Source organism: Salvelinus alpinus, chromosome 6 (assembly GCF_045679555.1).
Source record: "Salvelinus alpinus chromosome 6, SLU_Salpinus.1, whole genome shotgun sequence".
NCBI classification, from domain to species: Eukaryota; Metazoa; Chordata; class Actinopteri; order Salmoniformes; family Salmonidae; genus Salvelinus; species Salvelinus alpinus.
The window spans coordinates 73,792,248-73,818,652 of NC_092091.1; the positions used below are offsets into that span (position 1 = coordinate 73,792,248).

Sequence of the window (26,405 nt, forward strand, 5' to 3'; positions counted from 1 at the left end):
AATATAAACACTATTGATGGAGGGAGTCAGTAACATAATGGTGGATATAAACACAATACTGATGGGATGGAGAGAATCAGTAACATAATAGTGAATATAAACACAATACTGATGGGATGGAGAGAATCAGTAACATAATAGTGAATATAAACACAATATTGATGGAGGGAATCAGTAACATAATGGTGAATATAAACACAATATTGATGGAGGGAATCAGTAACATAATGGTGGATATAAACACAATACTGATGGGATGGAGAGAATCAGTAACATAATAGTGAATATAAACACAATATTGATGGAGGGAGTCAGTAACATAATGGTGGATATAAAAACAATATTGAGGGAGGGAGTCAGTAACATAATGGTGGATATAAACACAATACTGATGGGATGGAGAGAATCAGTAACATAATAGTGAAAATAAACACAATATTGATGGGATGGAGAGAATCAGTAACATAATAGTGAATATAAACACAATATTGATGGGATGGAGGGAGTCAGTAACATAATAGTGAATATAAACACAATATTGATGGAGGGAGTCAGTAACATAATGGTGGATATAAACACAATACTGATGGGATGGAGAGAATCAGTAACATAATAGTGAAAATAAACACAATATTGATGGGATGGAGAGAATCAGTAACATAATAGTGAATATAAACACAATACTGATGGGATGGAGGGAGTCAGTAACATAATAGTGAAAATAAACACAATATTGATGGGATGGAGAGAATCAGTAACATAATAGTGAATATAAACACAATACTGATGGGATGGAGAGAATCAGTAACATAATAGTGAATATAAACACAATATTGATGGAGGGAATCAGTAACATAATGGTGAATATAAAAACAATATTGAGGGAGGGAATCAGTAACATAATGGTGAATATAAACACAATATTGATGGAGGGAATCAGTAACATAATGGTGAATATAAACACAATATTGATGGAGGGAATCAGTAACATAATGGTGAATATAAACACAATATTGATGGAGGGAATCAGTAACATAATAGTGAATATAAACACAATATTGATGGAGGGAATCAGTAACATAATGGTGAATATAAACACAATATTGATGGAGGGAATCAGTAACATAATGGTGAATATAAACACAATATTGATGGAGGGAATCAGTAACATAATGGTGGATATAAACACAATACTGATGGGATGGAGAGAATCAGTAACATAATAGTGAATATAAACACAATATTGATGGAGGGAGTTAGTAACATAATGGTGGATATAAACACAATACTGATGGGATGGAGAGAATCAGTAACATAATAGTGAAAATAAACACAATATTGATGGGATGGAGGGAGTCAGTAACATAATAGTGAATATAAACACTATTGATGGAGGGAGTCAGTAACATAATGGTGGATATAAACACAATACTGATGGGATGGAGAGAATCAGTAACATAATAGTGAATATAAACACAATATTGATGGGATGGAGGGAGTCAGTAACATAATAGTGAATATAAACACTATTGATGGAGGGAGTCAGTAACATAATGGTGGATATAAACACAATACTGATGGGATGGAGAGAATCAGTAACATAATAGTGAATATAAACACAATACTGATGGGATGGAGAGAATCAGTAACATAATAGTGAATATAAACACAATATTGATGGAGGGAATCAGTAACATAATGGTGAATATAAACACAATATTGATGGAGGGAATCAGTAACATAATAGTGAAAATAAACACAATATTGATGGGATGGAGAGAATCAGTAACATAATAGTGAATATAAACACAATATTGATGGGATGGAGGGAGTCAGTAACATAATAGTGAATATAAACACTATTGATGGAGGGAGTCAGTAACATAATGGTGGATATAAACACAATACTGATGGGATGGAGAGAATCAGTAACATAATAGTGAATATAAACACAATACTGATGGGATGGAGAGAATCAGTAACATAATAGTGAATATAAACACAATATTGATGGAGGGAATCAGTAACATAATGGTGAATATAAACACAATATTGATGGAGGGAATCAGTAACATAATGGTGGATATAAACACAATACTGATGGGATGGAGAGAATCAGTAACATAATAGTGAATATAAACACAATATTGATGGAGGGAGTCAGTAACATAATGGTGGATATAAAAACAATATTGAGGGAGGGAGTCAGTAACATAATGGTGGATATAAACACAATACTGATGGGATGGAGAGAATCAGTAACATAATAGTGAAAATAAACACAATATTGATGGGATGGAGAGAATCAGTAACATAATAGTGAATATAAACACAATATTGATGGGATGGAGGGAGTCAGTAACATAATAGTGAATATAAACACAATATTGATGGAGGGAGTCAGTAACATAATGGTGGATATAAACACAATACTGATGGGATGGAGAGAATCAGTAACATAATAGTGAAAATAAACACAATATTGATGGGATGGAGAGAATCAGTAACATAATAGTGAATATAAACACAATACTGATGGGATGGAGGGAGTCAGTAACATAATAGTGAAAATAAACACAATATTGATGGGATGGAGAGAATCAGTAACATAATAGTGAATATAAACACAATACTGATGGGATGGAGAGAATCAGTAACATAATAGTGAATATAAACACAATATTGATGGAGGGAATCAGTAACATAATGGTGAATATAAAAACAATATTGAGGGAGGGAATCAGTAACATAATGGTGAATATAAACACAATATTGATGGAGGGAATCAGTAACATAATGGTGAATATAAACACAATATTGATGGAGGGAATCAGTAACATAATAGTGAATATAAACACAATATTGATGGAGGGAATCAGTAACATAATGGTGAATATAAACACAATATTGATGGAGGGAATCAGTAACATAATGGTGAATATAAACACAATATTGATGGAGGGAATCAGTAACATAATGGTGGATATAAACACAATACTGATGGGATGGAGAGAATCAGTAACATAATAGTGAATATAAACACAATATTGATGGAGGGAGTTAGTAACATAATGGTGGATATAAACACAATACTGATGGGATGGAGAGAATCAGTAACATAATAATGAAAATAAACACAATATTGATGGGATGGAGAGAATCAGTAACATAATAGTGAATATAAACACAATATTGATGGGATGGAGGGAGTCAGTAACATAATAGTGAATATAAACACAATATTGATGGAGGGAGTCAGTAACATAATGGTGGATATAAACACAATACTGATGGGATGGAGAGAATCAGTAACATAATAGTGAAAATAAACACAATATTGATGGGATGGAGAGAATCAGTAACATAATAGTGAATATAAACACAATACTGATGGGATGGAGGGAGTCAGTAACATAATAGTGAAAATAAACACAATAGTGATGGGATGGAGAGAATCAGTAACATAATAGTGAATATAAACACAATACTGATGGGATGGAGAGAATCAGTAACATAATAGTGAATATAAACACAATATTGATGGAGGGAATCAGTAACATAATGGTGAATATAAACACAATATTGATGGAGGGAATCAGAAAACATAATGGTGGATATAAACACAATACTGATGGGATGGAGAGAATCAGTAACATAATAGTGAATATAAACACAATATTGATGGAGGGAGTCAGTAACATAATGGTGGATATAAAAACAATATTGAGGGAGGGAATCAGTAACATAATGGTGAATATAAACACAATATTGATGGAGGGAATCAGTAACATAATGGTGAATATAAACACAATATTGATGGAGGGAATCAGTAACATAATGGTGAATATAAACACAATACTGATGGGATGGAGAGAATCAGTAACATAATAGTGAATATAAACACAATATTGATGGAGGGAGTCAGTAACATAATGGTGGATATAAACACAATACTGATGGGATGGAGAGAATCAGTAACATAATAGTGAAAATAAACACAATATTGATGGGATGGAGAGAATCAGTAACATAATAGTGAATATAAACACAATATTGATGGGATGGAGGGAGTCAGTAACATAATAGTGAATATAAACACAATATTGATGGAGGGAGTCAGTAACATAATGGTGGATATAAACACAATACTGATTGGATGGAGAGAATCAGTAACATAATACTGAAAATAAACACAATACTGATGGGATGGAGAGAATCAGTAACATAATAGTGAATATAAACACAATATTGATGGAGGGAATCAGTAACATAATGGTGAATATAAAAACAATATTGAGGGAGGGAATCAGTAACATAATGGTGAATATAAACACAATATTGATGGAGGGAATCAGTAACATAATGGTGAATATAAACACAATATTGATTGAGGGAATCAGTAACATAATGGTGAATATAAACACTATTGATGGAGGGAGTCAGTAACATAATGGTGAATATAAACACAATATTGATGGAGGGAATCAGTAACATAATGGTGAATATAAACACAATATTGATGGAGGGAATCAGTTACATAATGGTGAGTATAAACACAATATTGATGGGATGGAGGGAGTCAGTAACATAATTGTGGATATAAACACAATATTGATGGAGGGGGAATCAGCAACATAATGGTGAATATAAACACTATTGATGGAGGGAAAAAGTAACATAACGGTGAATATAAACACAATATTGATGGAGGGAATCAGTAACATAATAGTGAATATAAACACAATATTGATGGAGGGAATCAGTAACATAATGGTAAATATAAACACAATATTGATGGAGGGAATCAGTAACATAATGGTGAATATAAACACAATATTGATGGGTTGGAGGGAATCAGTAACATAATGGTGAATATAAGCATTATTGATGGAGGGAAAAAGTAACATAATGGTGAATATAAACACAATATTGATGGAGGGAATCAGTAACATAATGGTGAATATAAACACTATATTGATGGAGGGAATCAGTAACATAATGGTAAATATAAACACAATATTGATGGAGGGAATCAGTAACATAATGGTAAATATGAACACAATATTGATGGAGGGAATCAGTAACATAATGGTGAATATAAACAAACACAATGCACATGCTAACAAATGTCAACAAATCACAAATTACAATTTGATTCAATTTCAGCAAATTATCATTTTTTATAACTCTTGATCTTATTAATCTGAGGCACCAATAAGTGTTAAACAGTCTTTAACAGGATCATTACAACTGAAAGAAGTAAAGTAAACATTTTACATTTTTACAGATGACTTAATCGTACATTGGTGGGGAAATGACCTGTGATATACAGTAATTGTCAACATAATATAGAGCGTCATGTAGCCTTTTCCTGATGTGCGGTTGAATGCAGAAAAGCTGCTTCACAGGTTTGATTTTGCTTCTCTTTTTAACTTGCAATTCAAGTCACTCTGAACTCCAGTGCTATTTAATGTGTAGACGACTTCACACCACAGTTTATTCTCTGTTGACTTCGTCTGAATGTTGGTCACTGTGAATACCTCATAGGGAGGAATTAAGACTTCTCTCTCTTCTGTAAATGCTGAGTAATATGATATGTCAGCTCCAAAACATGTGGAGATCTCAAAGCAGGACGTAGCTCCAAATGAATCTCTGCCTATTTCCTGGTTTTCAGTGCTCGAGGTGAAGGTACCGAAACGGATATCTTTGTTGACGACATCCTCATCAAAATACACATCGGTTCTACGGTAGGTGGTCCTACATGTTGTTTGACTTTTTTTGAGAATCTGAATGGCTTCAGTTAGATAGAAGTGTAGGGAGTGGTACTGGAATGTTGTCCCATAATAAGATCTACCATCTCTAACTTGTCTGTTGAAGTCCGGGTAGATCTTGGGCTTTTCATTTGTGTACACATATATAGCCATGGAGTGTTCTTTTTGCAGACCATGGATAGATGGTTTGGCTTCTTCTTCTGCTTCATTCCAGGCATTATTGAAGTCTGAATTAGTATTCTTCTCATGTGGGAGGTAGTCTGTGTTCACCTCATTGTGCATGTACTTACTGCAGCCATCATATCGGTCATCAATAGATTTAGGGGCCATGTCCAGAGGGAAAGGCTCCTGTAAAAATAACATTTAGTTTCAATACATTACTTAAGACTTACTAGGTCTCTGTTTCTCCCCATGAATTTTTTAAAATAAAGAATATATTTTTTAAAGGCGGCTAACTCTTTTGTGCGATAGATTTTGGTCGTTTTCATACATACAGTGACATTTATGTCCTTGTAACATGTATGGACATTTTGAATAAACACTCAATTTAACAGTTGATTCACACACTAACTAAAATTCCATACTCACCGGGTCCGGATTCATGGGTAATATGTAAGGAAGGAAAAGAGGTGATTATAGAGCGGCCAGAGGGAGCCTGGACCGTTTGGGCTAAGATATGTAAGAAATAAGCCCATTAAGAAAAGGATTCCAGCAGAGACTCAATGGGAGCAATTGAAAGGTAAGAAATGGGTTAGAATAGTATCTGGGCAGGTGTATTGTAGAAGTTATGTAAGTGGGATAATTATGGGATGGACTTTTCCTCAATGGTTGTTTGAATGGCTTAATCATTTTAATTGGGATATTAGGAAAAAAATGTGATTTAAACACCCAGCCATGCATGTAGAGAATCCTCTGTTGTACGGACATAGAGTTCCACATCGGCTGTCAGAGCAGCTCACAGATCATTGCACCTATACACAGCCCATCTATACATAGCCCATCCAGCTACCTCATCCCAATATTGTTGTTTATTTTTTTGCTCCTTTGCACCCCAGTAGCTCTACTTGCACATTCATCTTCTGCACATTCATCTTCTGCAAATCTATCACTCCAGTATTTAATTGTTAAATTTTAATTACTATGCCTCTGTGGCCTATTTATTGCCTTACCTCCCTAATCTTACTTAATTTGCACACACTGAATATACAGTATATATTTATATTGTGTTATTGACTGTATGTTTGTTTATTCCATGTGTAACTCTGTGTTGTTTGTGTCGCACTGCTTTGATATATCTTGGCCACGTCGCAGTTGTAAATGAGAACTTGTTCTCAACTGGCCTACCTGGGTAAATAAAGGTGAAATAAAAAAATAAAATAAAAAATTGAATGGCGGAGAAATTTGTGTAATGGAAAAGTGTAGAAAGAATTGGATTGGTTTGGGAGGAACAATATGGAGTTAGTAAAATGATAATAATAATAATAATAATAATAGTGTGTTTTCAATCAAATAAACGAGTTGTCCCACATCATGTTTGTCTGACTTCTACGAAGATTTAAATACTCTTCAACCGACATTTCTCCAAGTTATCACCATCATTGTAAACCGTGGTTATTTTGTTGTTTTGAAAATTCTGAAGATGATTCATTTTATTTTATTTGATGGTGATGAATTTACATTTAACCCTCCGGTTTACAGTCAAGTCTCTTAATCTGAACTCCCTTCAATACTGTTAAACTTTTAGTTTTTTTATTACTTTTTCAAAAGTGTAATAGCAAGTGAGCTGTGTTTACTTTTTTGGGCCATTATCTGGTGTTTTGTGGGGAAAGTGCTTAGAGCATGGCACATCAACCCTGTTACCTATAGATAGATAAAACATGTCTATGTTAAGTTCACATTTTGTAAAGTTCACATTCTCTATCGGACACAACCAGCTTCCTTTCCCCCTGTCACAAGTGGAGTTAAGGCTGATTTAAGATGAAATAGTCCACCCTGTCATGGTCAACCCTGTTACTTTAATTGTCACCTTTTATAGTTACTTGTCATGCTTAATCCTCTGGAGATGATAAAACATTAGTGTTTTTTAAGGAAAATTATTGTGTTCTTTATGACAGAATGTTAAAATTAGGTGAAATAAATAATTATGTTTCACTGAATTACTCAAAAGGCCCTTTATTCATGGCCCAACACTTTTGTGTCACACCCTGATCTGTTTCACCTGTCTTTGTGATTGTCTCCACCCCCTCCACGTGTCGCCCATCCTCCCCATTATCCCCTGTGTATTTACACCTGTGTTCTCTGTTTGTCTGTTGCCAGTTCACCTTGTTTGTCAAGTCAACCAGCGGTTTTTGTATCAGCTCCTGCTTTTCCCCAGTCTCTCTTTTCTCGTCCTCCTGGTTTTAACCCTTGCCTGTCCTGACCCTGAGCCCGCCCCCCTGACCAATCTGCCTGGGTACTATTTAATGAAGCTGCCAGTTTAGGACTTATGAGGTGTCTGTTTCTCAAAATAGACACTCTAATGTAATTGTCCTCTTGCTCAGATGTGCACCGGGGCCTCCCACTCCTCTTTCTATTGTGGTTAGAGACAGTTTTCGCTGTTCTGTGAAGGGAGAGGTACACAGCGTTGTATGATATTTTCAGTTTCTTAGCAATTTCTCTCATGGAATAGCCTTCATTTCTAAGAACAAGAATAGACTGACAAGTTTCAGAAGAAAGTTCTTTGTTGCTGGCCATTTTGATCCTGTAATGGAACCCACTAATGCTGATGCTCCAGATACCCAACTAGTCTAAAGAAGGCCAGTTTTCTTGCTTCTTTAATCAGGACAACAGTTTTCAGCTGTGCTAACATAATTGCAAAATGGTTTTCTAATGATCAATCAGCCTTTTAAAATGATAAACTTGGATTAGCTAACACAACGTGCCATTGGAACACAGGAGTGATGGTTGTTGATAATGGGCCTCTGTACGCCTATGTAGATATTCCATGAAAAATCAGCCATTTCCAGCTACAATACTCCTTTACAACATTAACATGTCTACAACATCTTTCTGATCAATTTCATGTTATTATAATGGACAAAATTTGCATTTCTTTCAAAAACAATGACATTTCTAAATGACCTCAAACTTTTGAACAGCAGTGTATATTCTCTCATATCAGATAAAGTCAACAGATAGTACAGGAACTTGAGCTTTTGATGATAATGTCAATCAGACCTGGGTTTCAAATATCGTACTAAAAAAGAAGTGCCATTTTGATCTTGCCTGGCCCAATAAACCAATAGAAATGTCCCATCTGGTACTTCAGGCAGACTCCAGAAAACACTCAAAGTATTTGAAATAATTTTTCAAGTGTCTAAACCCATGTCTGATGTCAATATAGATGATCAAACTATGAAGCTTAACATGTCAAATAATTACTTCAGAATGAGAACTATACGATGCAGTAAACAATGTTCCACTATAGATTGTGTTGACTATCCTGGAACCCCTAATCTTTAGGGGAAGACAACAATGACAGTTGCATATGAATCAAATAAAATATCTCACCCGTCCAAAGTAAAGACCCAGGGTCAACGCCATTGCTACCGCCACAACAACAAAAATAATTACGACCACGCACGTTTTCCCCATATCTTAAGATGTTATGAGCCTAGTCAGTATCCTCCAGTCTCTAGTCAGAGCTATGGTAACACTGAGACAAGGAAGATGAAGAAGAAGAAGCCTTTACCACAGGAAGCTGGGGAGCAGCAACATCTAGACAGAGGCAGAAAGGATATGACAAGTGCAGGTAGACTGTATGCAGATTCCTCTATTGTTCAGCTTTAGGACGTGTGTGTTGCAGACTGAACATTTCTGCTTATAGCTGGTCAGATTTATGACTTTACAAGCAGACATGACTACACACCCTGTTCCCACACTGAAGCAGCAAGATAATACGTGCACAAAGTCATGCAGATCTTTACAAAAAAGGTATTACCACCATAAATAATAACTGTAGCAACCCTGTGCTTACAAACATGGATATCAACTTTACCACAGTCGATGCCACACAGGGATAACGGGCCAGAAGGTTGAAGGTTTGCCGACCACAACAGACGAGCCAACTCTCTCTGCCTGTTTTATGATCAAAGCTTCAGATAATGATGAGCTAGTAGGATACCAGATTTTCAACATTTTGGTGCTGTATTTATCATTATAAACTGGGTGGTTTGAGCCCTGTATTCTGATTGTCTGAAAGTCATGGTATATCAGACCGTATGCCACGGGTATGACAATACATTTCGTATTCCTGCTCAAATTAAGTTGGTAAGCAGTTTATAATAGCAATAAGGCACCTCAAGGGTTTGTGATTTATGGCCAATATACCACGGCTAAGGGATGTTCTTAGGGACCGCGCAACGCCACACCCCCTCGGGCCTTATTGTTTAATTATATAAAATGTATGCAACACATTTTCCACCAACCAATAAGCAATGCATAACTGCATACCAATTACTAACTTTGAGTGCTTATCATCATGGTTTGCGTTTTCAACACCACAATCAAATAGAGTATGTCAATCTTGACAAACAGAAAATATAACCCTCCCTACTCAGTATTAAAGTCTTGGCTTGACAATCTCCAAATGTCTTTACAGTTTTTTGGTGGAATGGAATGGCCTTTTTGCAGTTTGGATGCTGGAATTACATTAGAGGGGAGTGGATGAACGTGTGCAGGAAGCCTACAGGAGACTTTTAAAGTAATCAGATTAAAACATTGTGACCTGTTATGTTAATTGACACATAAAAGGTGATACATTTTAAAAGGCAAGTATTTAGGCTATATTTAAGCCTCAGGTTGTAGGTTGAGGAACAGCAGCTCGGATCAGAAAGCAGGCAGAAGGTTTGTTGAGCTTTTCCGAATAACTGGGCCTGCTGGGATCATAGGCCTCTGAGGCCACACTACATAGAAAGACTTGACAGAATGATGATCGGCCAGAGACAGCGCATCAGTATCAGCAGTAAAAATACAGCCAGACTGGCCTGCTGCTGTGCCTTTCTAGAATCTGTCAGAGTAGAACCACAACTGATCCACATGGAATGAATGGAATGAGACAATCAAATAACAAGGCTTATTATGACATTTTTACTGCAGTCTCCAGCCTAGAGTAGAAATGTAATGCCATTTTTCATTGGTTTTTGGTGTTGTAGGCTAGTCTAGGCAGGATAACTGTATTGTCCCTGAGCAAGATCATTAGGGGATCTTTTTGAGCTGTGTCTCATGTCTATACTGTTCTTTCATGCACAATGATGCAACTGGCCTGCCTGCTGCCTATCAGCAATTCCTAGTTGTTGATGTGGATTTATATTGAACATTGATGCAGCTTTGAATGCTTTTATGTGTGGTATGATTGCTAGTTAGCCTATTGCAGATCTGGACAAATAATTCATCTACCACTAGTCACTATGAATAGTGGATAGAGGGCAGGATAGACAGTTGACTGGTAGACCCCCCCCCCCCGCCCAAGTTCATCAGAAACCCCCTGCTAACAAGTTTGAAGCCCTCTTGAAGGTGTGAGAGCGAGAGAGTCGTCAGGGTGAGTTTGGTGTAAGCTACAACACCTAACTACAACCTTACAAAGATAAGATACATGTCATTTATTTACCAACATGTAACTTTGCATGTGCCATTTATGGTAGCAATTCTATAGGAAGAGATTCCTCTAACAACAACTTCATTATAAGATCAGCAAAAATGAAGCAATCATTAACAACCACTCAACAGTGCATCGTTAGGAAAGCCCAACAAACAGTACTCTCTCCTCTTATAGGAAAATTACAAAACATTTTTTGTCATTGTGGCAGTTTAGCAGATGCTGAATTAGCTTGTCTGTTCAGATTAAGATAGCTAACGTTGCCACCATTGTTTGTTCCATCCTTCATGTTTCCACCCATCTAAGTTCCTGTAGATATATGAGAACAGGATATGAGAACAGGATGTCACACACTGAGGTCGTACCCAAACAGCTCGTATCTGTACGCCCAGACTTATGACTAAGTCACATAAGACAATCTTGTATCAGCAAAAAATACTAACATAAAACAACGGACAACTGATAACTGAGCCCCGGCCCCTCTCTCCTCCCACCCCTGTCGTAACATTGTCATGTTCCAGGCTGACTACATTGAAGTTGCCTTCCAGATCTCACAACTTCCGGATAGGTGTTTAACACATCAGCTAACCACATTATATGATATAGCAATCTGAGGCCCATTAGTTGTTGTGTGCAACTCAACTGCAATATAGTCGGCCTGGAACGAGACCGCTCTCTCCTCGTTGTGGTTGATAGATTGAGCCGTACTGAGCTCTGACCTCACAGATACAGGAAACTACTAACCCTGCTACTGTTCTCCCCCCATCTCACTCTGACAGCCACAGTTTAATCTTCTCTCTCTGGTTAGCCAGCCTACTTGTTACTCTTTGGCCTCAAGTTTATTTCAAAGCCATCACTAAGTATTACTTCTCTATAAAACTATGTCAAATTATTCATAAAAAAAAAAAAGTATTATAGTTGTTACCCCATTTTCTCCCCGTTGCTAGTTACAATCTTGTCTCAGCGCTGAAACTCCTCGGTGGAGTTCGGGAGAGACGAAGGTCATGACCCGCCTAGCCTCCCACTTCTAAACACAATACTTCAATTCAGAGGGGTTGGGTTAAATGCGGTAGACACATTTCAGTTGAATGCATTCAGTGGTACAACTGACTAGGTATCCCCCTTTCCTTTCATTAACACGGAAGTCAACCTCACCAATGTGTCGGAGGAAACACCATTCGACTGACATTCGAGGTCAGGTTGCAGGCGCCCGTCCCGCCACAAGGAGTTACCAGAGTGCGATGAGCCAAGGAAAGCCCCCCTCCTGCCAAACTCTCCCCTAACACGGACAGTGCTAGGCCAGTTTTGGGTCACCCGATGGGGCTCCTGGTCATGGTGACGCAGCCAGGGATCAAACCCCAGGCTGTAGTGACGCCTCAGCACTGTGATGACTTAGACCGCTGTGCTAATCAGTAATATAATGGTGAATATTAAACACAATATTGATGCAGAGGGAGGGAATCAGAAACATAATTTTCATAGCTGCTGAATGTGTGAAGTACAGCAACTGTATAGATAGCACCTAATCCAGCAGACATATAGTGCATTTGCAAAGGTTTCAGACCCCTTGACTTTTTCACATTTTGTGACATTACAGCCTTTTTCTAAAATTGATTAAATAAAAAAAAAGATCATCAATCTACACTCAACACCTCATAATGACTAAGTGAAAACAGGTTTTAGATTTTTTTCTCCGAAAATTAACTGAAATACCTTATTTACATAAGTATTCAGACCCTTTGCTACCAAGACTCTTCCTAGCGCTGGCCGCCTGGCAAAACTGAGCAATCAGGGGAGAAGGGCCTTGGTCAGGGATGTTAGCAAGAACCCGATTGTCACTCTGGCAGAGCTCCAGAGCTCCTCTGTGGCGCTGGGAGACCGTTCCAGAAGTACAACCATCTCTGCAGCACTCCACCAATCAGGCCTTTATAGTAGAGTGGCCAGACGGAAGACACTCCTCAGTAAAAGACACATGACAGCCTGCTTGGAGTTTGCCAAAAGACACCTAAATGACTATTAGACAATGAGAAACAAGATTCTCTGGTCTGATGAAACCAAGATTGAACTCTTTGTTTGGCCTGAATGCCAAGCGTCAAGTCTGGAGGAAACCTTTCACCATCCCTACAGTAAAGCTTGGTGGGGGCAGTATCAGGCTATGGGGATGTTTTCAGCGGCAGGGACTGGGAGACTAGTCAGGATCAAGGAAAATATGAATGGAGCAAAGTACAGTGAGATCTTTGACGTAAACCTGGTCCAGTGCGCTCAGAACCTCAGACTGGGTCGAAGGTTCACCTTCCAACAGAACAATGACCTTAAGCACACAGCCAAACCAACACAGGAGTGGCTTTGTGACAAGTCTCTGAATGTCTTTGAGTGGCCCAGCTAGATCCCTGACTTGAACCCGATCGAACATCTCTGGAGAGGCCTGAAAATAGCTGTGTTGCGAAACTCCCCAACCAACCTGACAGGGCTTAAGAGGAAGCATTGCAGAAATTCCCCAAATACAGGTGTGCCAAGCTTGTAGCGTCAGACCCAAAAATACTCAAGGCTGTAATCACTGCCAAAAGGGGCTTCAAATCAAATCAAGGTTTATTTGTCAAGTGCTTCAACAAAGTACTGAGTAAAGAGTCTGAATTTTAAAAAAATCTTTTGTCATAAAAAAATGTTTTTGCTTTGTCATCATGAGGTGTTAGGTGTAGATTGATGAGGGGGAAAATGATTTAATCCACATTAGAATAAGCCTGTAACGTAACAAAATGTGGAAAAAGTGAACATGTCTGAATACATTCCAAATGCACTGTATTTACAGAGTGATATGTGTTTGCACAGATCAATAGAGTTCACATTCTAACGCATGCACACAGGCAGGAAACACAACAAGGCCTCTGAGAAATGTTTGTTCACACTTCTTTCATGCTGATCTGTGTGTGAACATGACTAAAACAGCAACACCACTGCTGATACTGAGAAAAGGTTCCCATAGTAACAGTACAGAAAGACCCTCAAACCTCATCATCATCCTTCTCCTCTAATCAGGGACTGATTCAGGCCTGGAATACTAATAGCCAATATACCACTTTAATCAATCACCCAGAATAATGGAAAGCAGCACTACAGTGAAGATTGAGGCCCCCAGTCCAGGGTTTCCCAACCCTCTCCTCAGGGACCATCAGACATTTCACATTTTGGTTTTACATGCCGACCAGACCAGACGCGTCGCGTGCGCGAGCGTTGCAAAATAAATTTAGAAATCCTTGTTATTCAATTATTGCACCCACACTGCTCGAGCGCTCCAACGAGCGTCTGCGACGCCAAGGGCTAAAATAGAACTCATTCCTATTTCTGACTTATATCGCTCTGCCAGTCCTGCCTCTCCCATCTCCTCTTTGGTTTATAGAAACAGGTACCCACGTGCCATCTCCTCATTGGTTATACCCACGTTGGTGAATGAAAGACGAAATGTTTTGCCGGTAGTCGTGGTAATACAATGAAAGTTTAGATGCGATCACCATATAAGTGTAACAATGAAAAAGCCTGGAAGGAGGAGAGATGACTAGAAACGATTCGGTTGGCCGTTTAATGTGTGGATTAATTGTCGGAGTAGAGGTCCTTGTGCATTTCAGGTAAAATAACAACTCAATGTTTATATCCCAGGGCAAATTAGCTAGCAACAGCAAGCTAGCTAAATAGGACAAATTAACGTTAGCTAGCAGGTGCAAGCTAACTAGCTAAATTGCCATAAATGTTTAATGCTTTTCGACCTGTCCCCAAATTAATGTCATTGTTTCAGAGTTTGTTTTGATATTTTAACCTGCGTGTCGTGATCGCTTTCGGTGTGGGGGGGCAAAATAAATGTATGCACGATAGCGCACGATGGCGCACGCGCAGCCGGTTTGGGTTTCGTGTTAGCCCTAATCTGACACACCTGATTCAGTCTACTAACCATCAACCCCTTGACTAATTGATGCAGGTGTGCCTGTCTGGTGTCCCAGAGGAGAGGGTTGGGAAGTACTGCACCTTGTAGGCAACCGTGGTCCTGGAGTGCCACAGGCATGTTTTTAATTGAACCGACCTGGAAGACCAGTTGTGTTGAATTTATGCAATCACTGAACTGACCCTACTGTGTGAGACTAGATTTGAATAGCCATAGTCTGAGCTTTCTCTGTCAATCATTTATTTTGCTGGTTAAGTGAAATGCTTCTCTCTTCTTGTAACTGTGAAGAATGCTCCATGTCTCTGCAGCCTACCTAAACCGAAGCATCTGTCAACCATCTATTTAAAATGTTTATTTCCCCAGAATACAACTCCTAAATAAGTGTGTGGCCTATTTGCAGGTGTGAGACAGTGATATGAATATGAAAACCCCTTTATCAGATCAATTAAAAAAAGGTCAATGACTAAAATATGTTCTTGATTGCTTGCCTCATAGACAAACCACCTAGACCGTGTCTGACATCTGTCTTGACTGCTACTGACTAAAACTACTGTGTTCTAATCATACTACATACTATTTGATGTTTATTGTCAACCTGCCTCTTAGACAAACCACCTAGACCTTGTCTGACATCTGTCTTGACTACTACTGACTAAAACGACTGTGTTCTAATCATACTACATACTATGTAGAATGGAGCCTGGTGAGCCGGCCGGATCTCTTAGACAAACCACCTAGACCGTGTCTGACATCTGTCTTGACTACTACTGACTAAAACTACTGTGTTCTAATCATACTACATACTATTTAGAATGGAGCCTGGCGAGCCGGCCGGATCTCTTAGACAAACCACCTAGACCTTGTCTGACATCTGTCTTGACTACTACTGACTAAAACTACTGTGTTCTAATCATACTACATACTATTTAGAATGGAGCCTGGCGAGCCGGCCGGATCTCTTAGACAAACCACCTAGACCGTGTCTGACATCTGTCTTGACTACTACTGACTAAAACTACTGCGTTCTAATCATACTACATACTATGTAGAATGGAGCCTGGCGAGCCGGCCGCATCTCTTAGATTATTATTATGCTACATGGTTATCTGTCTGGTTATTACAATGCTATTTACAATGTACAGTCTAGTAAAAATGTATGCAATAAGCAACAAATAATAACATACTAGACTCACCCATACTGAGAATGTGTCTTCTACAGTCTATCCACTTATCTTATTATCAGCTGATTAACATCTGGGTCTGAAGTGACAATTCTCTTCCTCAATAGCATGTAGTGAAGAACACCAGATTAAACACTGAAATGATTATGACGTCCTGGCATTTAATGTTTAGGCCAGAGGTGCCGCTAGCGGCACTCCTCCCACATTCCATTGAAAAGGCAGAGCGGCAAATTCAAAAAAAATAATTGAAATATTTAACTTTCACACATTAACAAGTCCAATACAGCATTTGAAAGATAAACATCTTGTCAATCCATCCAACATGTCCGATTTTTTAAATGTTTTACAGAGAAAACACCACATACAGTGGGGAGAACAAGTATTTGATACACTGACAATTTTGCAGGTTTTCCTACTTACAAAGCATGTAGAGGTCTGTAATTTTTATCATAGGTACACTTCAACTGTGAGAGACGGAATCTAAAACAAAAATCCAGAAAATCACATTGTATGATTTTTAAGTAATTAATTTGCATTTTATTGCATGACATAAGTATTTGATACATCAGAAAAGCAGAACTTAATATTTGGTACAGAAACCTTTGTTTGCAATTACAGAGATCATACGTTTCCTGTAGTTCTTGACCAGGTTTGCACACACTGCAGCAGGGATTTTGGCCCACTCCTCCATACAGACCTTCTCCAGATCCTTCAGGTTTCGGGGCTGTCGCTGGGCAATACGGACTTTCAGCTCCCTCCAAAGATATTCTATTGGGTTCAGGTCTGGAGACTGGCTAGGCCACTCCAAGACCTTGAGATGCTTCTTACAGAGCCACTCCTTAGTTGCCCTGGCTGTGTGTTTCGGGTCGTTGTCTTGCTGGAAGACCCAGCCACGACCCATCTTCAATGCTCTTACTGAGGGAAGGAGGTTGTTGGCCAAGATCTCGCGATACATGGCCCCATCCATCCTCCCCTCAATACGGTGCAGTCGTCCTGTCCCCTTTGCAGAAAAGCATCCCCAAAGAATGATGTTTCCACCTCCATGCTTCACGGTTGGGATGGTGTTCTTAGAGTTGTACTCATCCTTCTTCTTCCTCCAAACACGGCGAGTGGAGTTTAGACCAAAAAGCTCTATTTTTGTCTCATCAGACCACATGACCTTCTCCCATTCCTCCTCTGGATCATCCAGATGGTCATTGGCAAACTTCAGACGGGCCTGGACATGCGCTGGCTTGAGCAGGGGGACCTTGCGTGCGCTGCAGGATTTTAATCCATGACGGCGTAGTGTGTTACTAATGGTTTTCTTTGAGACTGTGGTCCCAGCTCTCTTCAGGTCATTGACCAGGTCCTGCCGTGTAGTTCTGGGCTGATCCCTCACCTTCCTCATGATCATTGATGCCCCACGAGGTGAGATCTTGCATGGAGCCCCAGACCGAGGGTGATTGACCGTCAACTTCAACTTCTTCCATTTTCTAATAATTGCGCCAACAGTTGTTGCCTTCTCACCAAGCTGCTTGCCTATTGTCCTGTAGCCCATCCCAGCCTTGTGCAGGTCTACAATTTTATCCCTGATGTCCTTACACAGCTCTCTGGTCTTGGCCATTGTGGAGAGGTTGGAGTCTGTTTGATTGAGTGTGTGGACAGGTGTCTTTTATACAGGTAACGAGTTCAAACAGGTGCAGTTAATACAGGTAATGAGTGGAGAACAGGAGGGCTTCTTAAAGAAAAACTAACAGGTCTGTGAGAGCCGGAATTCTTACTGGTTGGTAGGTGATCAAATACTTATGTCATGCAATAAAATGCAAATAATTTCCTTAAAAATCATACAATGTGATTTTCTGGATTTTTGTTTTAGATTCCGTCTCTCACAGTTGAAGTGTACCTATGATAAAAATTACAGACCTCTACATGCTTTGTAAGTAGGAAAACCTGCAAAATCGGCAGTGTATCAAATACTTGTTCTCCCCACTGTATATTTATGTTAGGTCACCACCAAATAAAAAAAGACAGACAGACATTTTTCACAGCACAAGTAGGCTGCAGGTAGCATGCACAAGCCAACCTAACTAACCTAGAACCAACCTAAATAACCTAGAAAAAACTACCTCAGATGACAGTCCTATAACATGTTACACAATAAATCTATGTTTTGTTCAAAAAAATTGCATATTTTAGCTATAAATCAGTTTTACATTACTGCTACCATCATAGCTACAGTCAGAAATCGCACGGGAGTAGCCAGAGTAAATACAGACACCAACTACCTAATTACACATCATAAAACATTTCAGACAAATATATGGTGGATAGCTAATGAAAGACAAATATCTTGTGAATACAGACAATATTTCCGATTGTTGAAGTGTTTTACAGCGAAAACACCACATATATTTATGTTAGTTCACCACCAAATACAAAAGACAGACAGACATTTTTCACAGCAACGGTAGCATGCAAGTAGCTAACCTAACTAACCTAGAGCCAACCTAGAACCAACCTAAATAACCTAGAAAAAACTCCCTCAGATGACAGTCCTATAACATGTTACACAATAAATCTATGTTTTGTTCGAAAAATGTGCATATTTTAGCTATAAATCAGTTTTACATTACTGCTACCATCATAGCCACCATCACAGCTACAGTCAGAAATCGCACGGCAGTAGCCAGAGAAAATACAGACACCAACGTCAACTACTAATTACACATCATAAAACATTTCAGAACAATATATGGTGGATAGCTAATGAAAGAATAAGATCTTGTGAACAGAGCCAATATTTCCGATTTTTGAAGTGTTTTACAGCGAAAACACAATATATCGTTATATTAGCTTACTACAATAGCTAACACACAGCAGCATTGATTCTAGTCAAACGGTAGCATAGCACAGTTCGACAGATATATATGAAAAAGCATCCCAAATTGGGTCCTTATCTTTGTTGATCTGCCATCAGAATGTTCTCCAAGGGGTCCTTTGTTCAGAACCGACTTTATTTGGATCCATAACGAACGATTTCCCTCAGAATTAGCAAACACACTGGCTGTGCGTTGCTAGCCTCTCGTTCTTGAACCAATTCTTGCGACGCATCACGTCTAAAGTCCAGAATAAATTTCAATAATATAATTAAACTATACTGAAAAAACATACTTTAGGATGATATTGTGACATGTATCAAAGAAAATCGAAGCCAGAGATCATATTCACCTTTAAAAAGGTTCTTCCATGAGCCGAGTACAGGTCCTATTTCGCGCCCAAGAAAAAAATAAAAGTGCGCATGTCTCAGTCCAAGAGGTTGTGTTCAGTCCCTGGTCGAGATAATCAACTGATTTCTTCTCTAACTTCCGCATGACACCCAGGCGAAGGCGTATGACGTGTTTCTACAGTCATAAGTGACATGCCCTTTTATAGACAAGCTCCTGAAGAGAGAGTTCGCTTTTGGAAATCTCACTTCCGGTTAGGAAATGGTCTGTAAAAAGAGTTCTGTTTCACTTAGAGAAATAATTCAAACGTTTTTAGAAACTAGAGACTGTTTTCTATCCAATAGTAATAATAATATGCATATTGTACGAGCAAGAATTGAGTACGAGGCCGTTTAAAAATCATACGATTTTCACCAAAAGTGAAAATAGCACCCCCTGGTCCCCAACAGGTTTTAAAGCGAACTCAATATTAGACATTTCACATATTATAAAACATTGTATTTTCTCATATCCATCAGGCTACTAGTTAGAATGGGGAGTTGGACGTGGCCAGTGTGTTTAGTCATATGGTAGAATGACATACCAGACAGAACCCTACATATAGTCCTTTCTCTCTATTAACCTATGACCTATAGTGATCTTACACGTTATCAACGTGTGTCGGTTGTGCTGGACTGAGTCTCTCAAACCAGTTTTTCCAGGTGAACAACGTACTTAATGAAACCGGCAGAATATCAAATCAAATCAAATTCAAATCAAATCTAATTTTATTTGTCACATACACATGGTTAGCAGATGTTAATGCGAGTGTAGCGAAATGCTTGTGCTTCTAGTTCCGACAATGCAGTAATAACCAACGAGTAATCTAACCTAACAATTCCACAACTACTACCTTATACACACAAGTATAAAGGGATAAAGAATATGTACATAAAGATATATGAATGAGTGATGGCACAGAACGGCATAGGCAAGATGCAGTAGATGGTATAGAGTACAGTATATACATATGAGATGAGTAATGTAGGGTATGTAAACATAAAGTGGCATTGTTTAAAGTGGCTAGTGATACATTTTTACATACATTTCCATCAATTCCCATTATTAAAGTGGCTGGAGTTGAGTCAGTATGTTGGCAGCGGCCACTAAATGTTAGTGGTGGCTGTTTAACTTCTTGGGACTATAGGGGGTGCTGTTCCGCATTAGCATATTTGGGTCTCCAAATTAAACTGCCTCGTGCTAAATTCTTGATCGTACAATATGCATATTATTGTTATTATTGGATAGAAAACACCTTCTACTTTCTATAGAAGTTGGAATTTTGTCTCTGAGTGGTACAGAACAATATCTACAGCACTTTTCATGACAGGGATCAGATTTCAGAAATTTTTACCCCTGATCTGGAGTCTGTTTTTAAGGCGACAGTGAATGCTATGAAGAAACCGACACTGCCTACGTCTTCCTCTGGGTGTCTGTACGTCATCACGTTTTGAATGGAATCGATTGCGCAATCCCAGCCATTATAAAAGACCAAAATGTATAGGGACCTCCCTTTCTCGTCGCGCGCCTGAAGCGTGAAGGACATCGGACTTGCCTCATTCCAAATCGTTGTCTAACCAGCAATATTTCTCCGGTCATGTTTTCAGTCGTTATAGTTGTTAAAAACATCATAATGTAGTTAATTTGAACCGTTTTATAGCAATTTATATCCGTTTAGTGCGATTTTGAGGAATTTATTTGTCGTGCACTTTTTACCTTTGGAAACGTTTCGGGGTGTCGGTCGTTGGTGGTGGACATTTCGAAGGACAGAGGACATCTATCGACCAAAAGACGATTACAACATAGAAAGGATACATTTCCCAAGAATCTGATGGAAGAACAGCTCAAAGTAAGCATTATTTAATATGATAAATCGTTGTTCTGTCGAAATATTTTAAACGCATATTTCGCCATTTTGTTTGTTATCGCGTCACTTGGCGAACCCTGTATTGAAAAGTAAGGATAATTTTAAAAATGTAAATCAGCGGTTGCATTAAGAACTAATTTGTCTTTCGATTCCTGTCAACCCTGTATTTTTTAGTCAAGTATATGATTAGCTTTCAATTAAACTAGATCACTCTGATAGATGACGTCAGACATATTGAGGCTTGATTTCCTAGTATTTTTATTGTGTAACCACGGTTTTGTATGGCTAAATATGCACCTTTTCGAACAAACTGTATATGTATGTTGTAAAATGATGTTACAGGAGTGTCATCGGAAGAATTCTGAGAAGGTTAGTGAAAAAATTAATATATTTTGGCGGTGATTACGTTATAGCGCTCTTTGGCTGGAATCGATGCTCTGGTAACGTTTTCACATGTGGTATGCTAACTTATCGATTTATTGTGTTTTCGCTGTAAAACGCTTAGAAAATCTGAAATATTGTCTGGAATCACAAGAGCTGGGTCTTTCCATTGCTATGCTTTGTCTATTCTTATGAAATGTTTTATTAAGAGTAAATTGGTCATACACGTTGCTCTCTATAGTAATTCTAGTCGTCTTGTGATGGTCGGTGCAATTGTAAACTGTGATTTCTACCTGAAATATGCACTTTTTTCTAACAAAACCTATCCAATACCATAAATATGTTATCAGACTGTCATCTGAAGAGGTTTTTTCTTGGTTAGTGGCTATAAATATCTTAGTTTAGCCGAATTGGTGATAGCACTGAAGTAGTAAGAAACTGATGGAGTTAGAAAACTGGTGTATTTTGCTAACGTGTTTAGCTAATAGATTTACATATTTTGTCTTCCCTGTAAAACATTTAAAAAATCTGAAATGGTGGCTTTATTCACAAGATCTGTATCTTTCATCTGGTGTCTTGGACTTGTGATTTAATGATATTTAGATGCTACTATCTACTTGTGAAGCTATGCTAGCTATGCTAATCAGTGTGTGGGGGGATGGGGGGTGCTCCCGGACCCGGGGTAGAGGCTCGTTAGAGGTTAACAGTCTGATGGCCTTGAGATAGAAGCTGTTTTTCAGTCTCTCTGTCTCTGCTTTGATGCACCTGTACTGACCTCGCCTTCTGGATGATAGCGGGGTGAACAGGCAGTGGCTCGGGTGGTTGTTGTCCTTGATGATCTTTATGGCCTTCCTGTGACATCGGGTGGTGTAGGTGTCCTGGAGGGCAGGTAGTTTGCCCCCGGTGATGCGTTGTGCAGACCTCACTACCCTCTGGAGAGCCTTACGGTTGTGGGCGGAGCGGTTGCCGTACCAGGCGGTGATACAGCCCGACAGGATGCTCTCGATTGTGCATCTGTAGAAGTTTGTGAGTGCTTTTGGTGACAAACCGAATTTCTTCAGCCACCTGAGGTTGAAGAGGCGCTGCTGCGCCTTCTTCACAACGCTGTCTGTGTGGGTGGACCAATTCAGTTTGTCCGTGATGTGTACACCGAGGAACTTAAAACTTACTACCCTCTCCAATACTGTCCCGTCGATGTGGATAGGTGGGTGTTCCCTCTGCTGTTTCCTGAAGTCCACAATCATCTCCTTTGTTTTGTTGACGTTGAGTTTGAGGTTATTTTCCTGACACCACACTCCGAGGGCCCTCACCTCCTCCCTGTAGGCCGTCTCGTCGTTGTTGTTAATCAAGCCTACCACTGTAGTGTCGTCCGCAAACTTGATGATTGAGTTGGAGGCGTGCATGGCTCAGAACGCACCCTCTTGGGGCCCCAGTGTTGAGGATCAGTGGGGTGGAGATGTTGTTACCTACCCTCACCACCTGGGGACGGCCCGTCAGGAAGTCCAGTACCCAGGTGCACAGGGTGGGGTCGAGACCCAGGGTCTCGAGCTTGATGACGAGTTTGGATGGTAGTATGGTGTTAAATGCTGAGCTGTAGTCGATGAACAGCATTCTCACATAGGTATTCCTCTTGTCCAGATGGGTTAGGGCAGTGTGCAGTGTGGTTGCAATTGCGTCATCTGTGGACCTATTGGGTCGGTAAGCAAATTGGAGTGGGTCTAGGGTGTCATGTAGGGTGGAGGTGATATGGTCCTTGACTAGTCTCTCAAAGCACTTCATGATGACGGAAGTGAGTGCTACGGGGCGGTAGTTGTTTAGCTCAGTTACCTTAGCTTTCTTGGGAACAGGAACAATGGTGGCCCTCTTGAAGCATGTGGGTACAGCAGACTGGGATAAGGATTGATTGAATATGTCCGTAAACACACCAGCCAGCTGGTCTGCGCATGCTCTGAGGACGCGGCTGGGAATGCCGTCTGGGCCTGCAGCTTTGCGAGGGTTAACACGTTTAAATGTTTTATTGAAGGAGAGCCCGCAGGTTTTGGTAGCGGGCTGTGTCAGTGGCACTGTATTGTCCTCAAAGCGAGCAAAAAAGTTATTTAGTCTGTCTGGGAGCAAGACATCCTGGCCCGCGACGGGGCTGGTTTTCTTTTTGTAATCCGTGATTGACTGTAGACCCTGCCACATACCTCTTGTGTCTGAGCTGTTGAATTGCGACTCTACTTTGTCTCTATACTGGCACCTAGATTGTTTGATTACCTTGCGGAGGGAATAGCTACACTGTTTGTATTCGGTCATGTTTCCGGTCACCTTGCCCTGGTTAAAAGCAGTGGTTCGCGCTTTCAGTTTCACGGGAATGCTGCCATCAATCCACGGTTTCTGGTTTGGGAATGTTTTAATCGTTGTGTATGTCTGTGTGTGTGTGTGTGTGTGTGTGTGTCTGTGTGTCTCTCTCTCTGTCTCTGTGTCTGTGTCGGTGTCTGTGTCTGAGTCTGTGTGTCTGTGTCTGTGTCTGTGTGTCTGTGTCTGTGTGTCTCTCTGTCTCTGTCTCTGTCACTGTCTCTGTCTCTGTCACTGTCACTGTCTCTGTCACTGTCACTGTCTCTGTCTCTGTCTCTGTCTCTGTCTCTGTCTCTGTCTCTGTCTCTGTCTCTGTTTCTGTCTCTGTCTCTGTGTCTGTGTCTGTGTCTGTGTCTGTGTCTGTGTCTGTGTCTGTGTCTGTGTCTGTGTCTCTCTCAGTCAGTACTTCTAGCCAGTGTTTCAGATATCTGATTTGAACAGTTAATCTGATTTTAGAAGTAACGTTCCCTGCACACTGTGGAACCAGTCATCCATATTTGGCCATTGGTGAAAGGCCTTTTGACAGTTAAAATAATTTCTATGGCATTATTATTATTATTAATATAGGAATGTTCTATTTGTACACAGTTTTTACATGATTCTAAATGTCTTCACAGGAATGTATTTTTTGATTGTTGTGGTTTCCATTTCTACACAATGCAGTAAAAGTTCCTTCAATGACAACTGGTAGTTTCCAGTATCTCTTTACTGAACAACTAATTATTTGACTCATTCATTAGTTAATAGTGTGTCATGGCCTAAGTCTCTCAAAAGTGGAGAAGGCTTTACTGAAGGTTAAAAACGACATAAGAATGTAATAATGCAGATTTTTTTTCTTTATTAATGTTGGTAGAAGCTGCAAGCATCCCCATGGAGTCCGTTACAAAGGGTACTACAAGTCTAGTGACTGTCTAGTGACATCTTAATATCTGTGTCAGAATGCAATATATGTAGTCAGAATATAACATCAACAGTGAACCATTAACTTGTTACAATATAACTAACAGACATGGGAAATATACAGTGACTCCAAAAGTAATGGGACAGTGACACGTTTTGTTGTTTTGACTCTGTACTCCAGCACTTGGATTTGAGATGATACAATGACTGTGGGGTCAGAGTGCAGACTGACAACGTTCATTTTAGGGTATTTTTATCCATATCGGGTAAACTGTTCAGAAATTACAGCACATTTTGTACATAGTACCCCAATTTTCAGAAACAAAAAGTATTGGGACAAATTCACTTACAGTATATGTGTATTAAAACTTCTTATGTCTGCAATCCCGTTAACGGGATGATATGACAACAGCCAGTGAAAGTACAGGGCGCCAAATTCAAAACAACAGAAATCTCATAATTAAAATTCTTCAAACATACATGTATCTTATACCGTTTTAAAGGTAATCTTGTTGTTAATCCCACCACAGTGTCCGATTTCAAATATGCTTTACAGCAAAAGCACCACAAACGATTATGTTAGGTCACCACCAAGCCACAGAATAAGCACAGCCATTTTTCCAGCCAAAGATAGCAGTCACAAAAAGCACAAATAGAAATAAAATTAATCACTAACCTTTGATGATCTTCATCAGATGACACTCATAGGACTTCATGTTACACAATACATGTATGTTTTGTTTGATAAAGTTCATATTTATATAAAAAAAATCAGAGTTTACATTGCCGCGTTACGTTCACTAGTTCCAAAAACATCCAGTGATTTTGCATAGCCACATCGATTCAACAGAAATACTCATCATAAATGTAGATGATAATACAAGTTATACACATGGAATTATAGATATACCTCTCCTTAATGCAACCGCTGTGTCAGATTTCAAAAAAACTTTACGGAAAAGCAAACCATGCAATAATCTGAGACGGCGCTCAGAAATATAATACAATTAGCCACCCTTTTGGAGTCAACAGAAACCAGAAATTACATGTTAAATATTTCCCTTACCTTTGATGATCTTCATCAGAATGCACTCCCAGGAATCCCAGGTCCACAATAAATGCTTGATTTTTTCGATAATGTCCGTTATTTATGTCCA

At 39.2% G+C, this 26,405-nt stretch overlaps 2 protein-coding genes across 2 annotated transcripts in view; both read right to left on the reverse strand.

Annotated features, from left to right (window-relative positions):
- LOC139579332 (C-type lectin domain family 4 member M-like) overlaps positions 1-26,405 on the reverse strand; it is a 403,007-nt gene that overhangs the window by 148,991 nt on the left and 227,611 nt on the right. The window lies entirely within an intron of this gene.
- On the reverse strand, positions 4,900-8,484 carry LOC139579361 (ecto-ADP-ribosyltransferase 5-like). Its single transcript, XM_071407938.1, has one exon. The coding sequence runs from the start codon at positions 6,132-6,134 to the stop codon at positions 5,403-5,405; it is 732 nt and encodes a 243-aa protein (XP_071264039.1). The 5' UTR covers positions 6,135-8,484; the 3' UTR covers positions 4,900-5,402.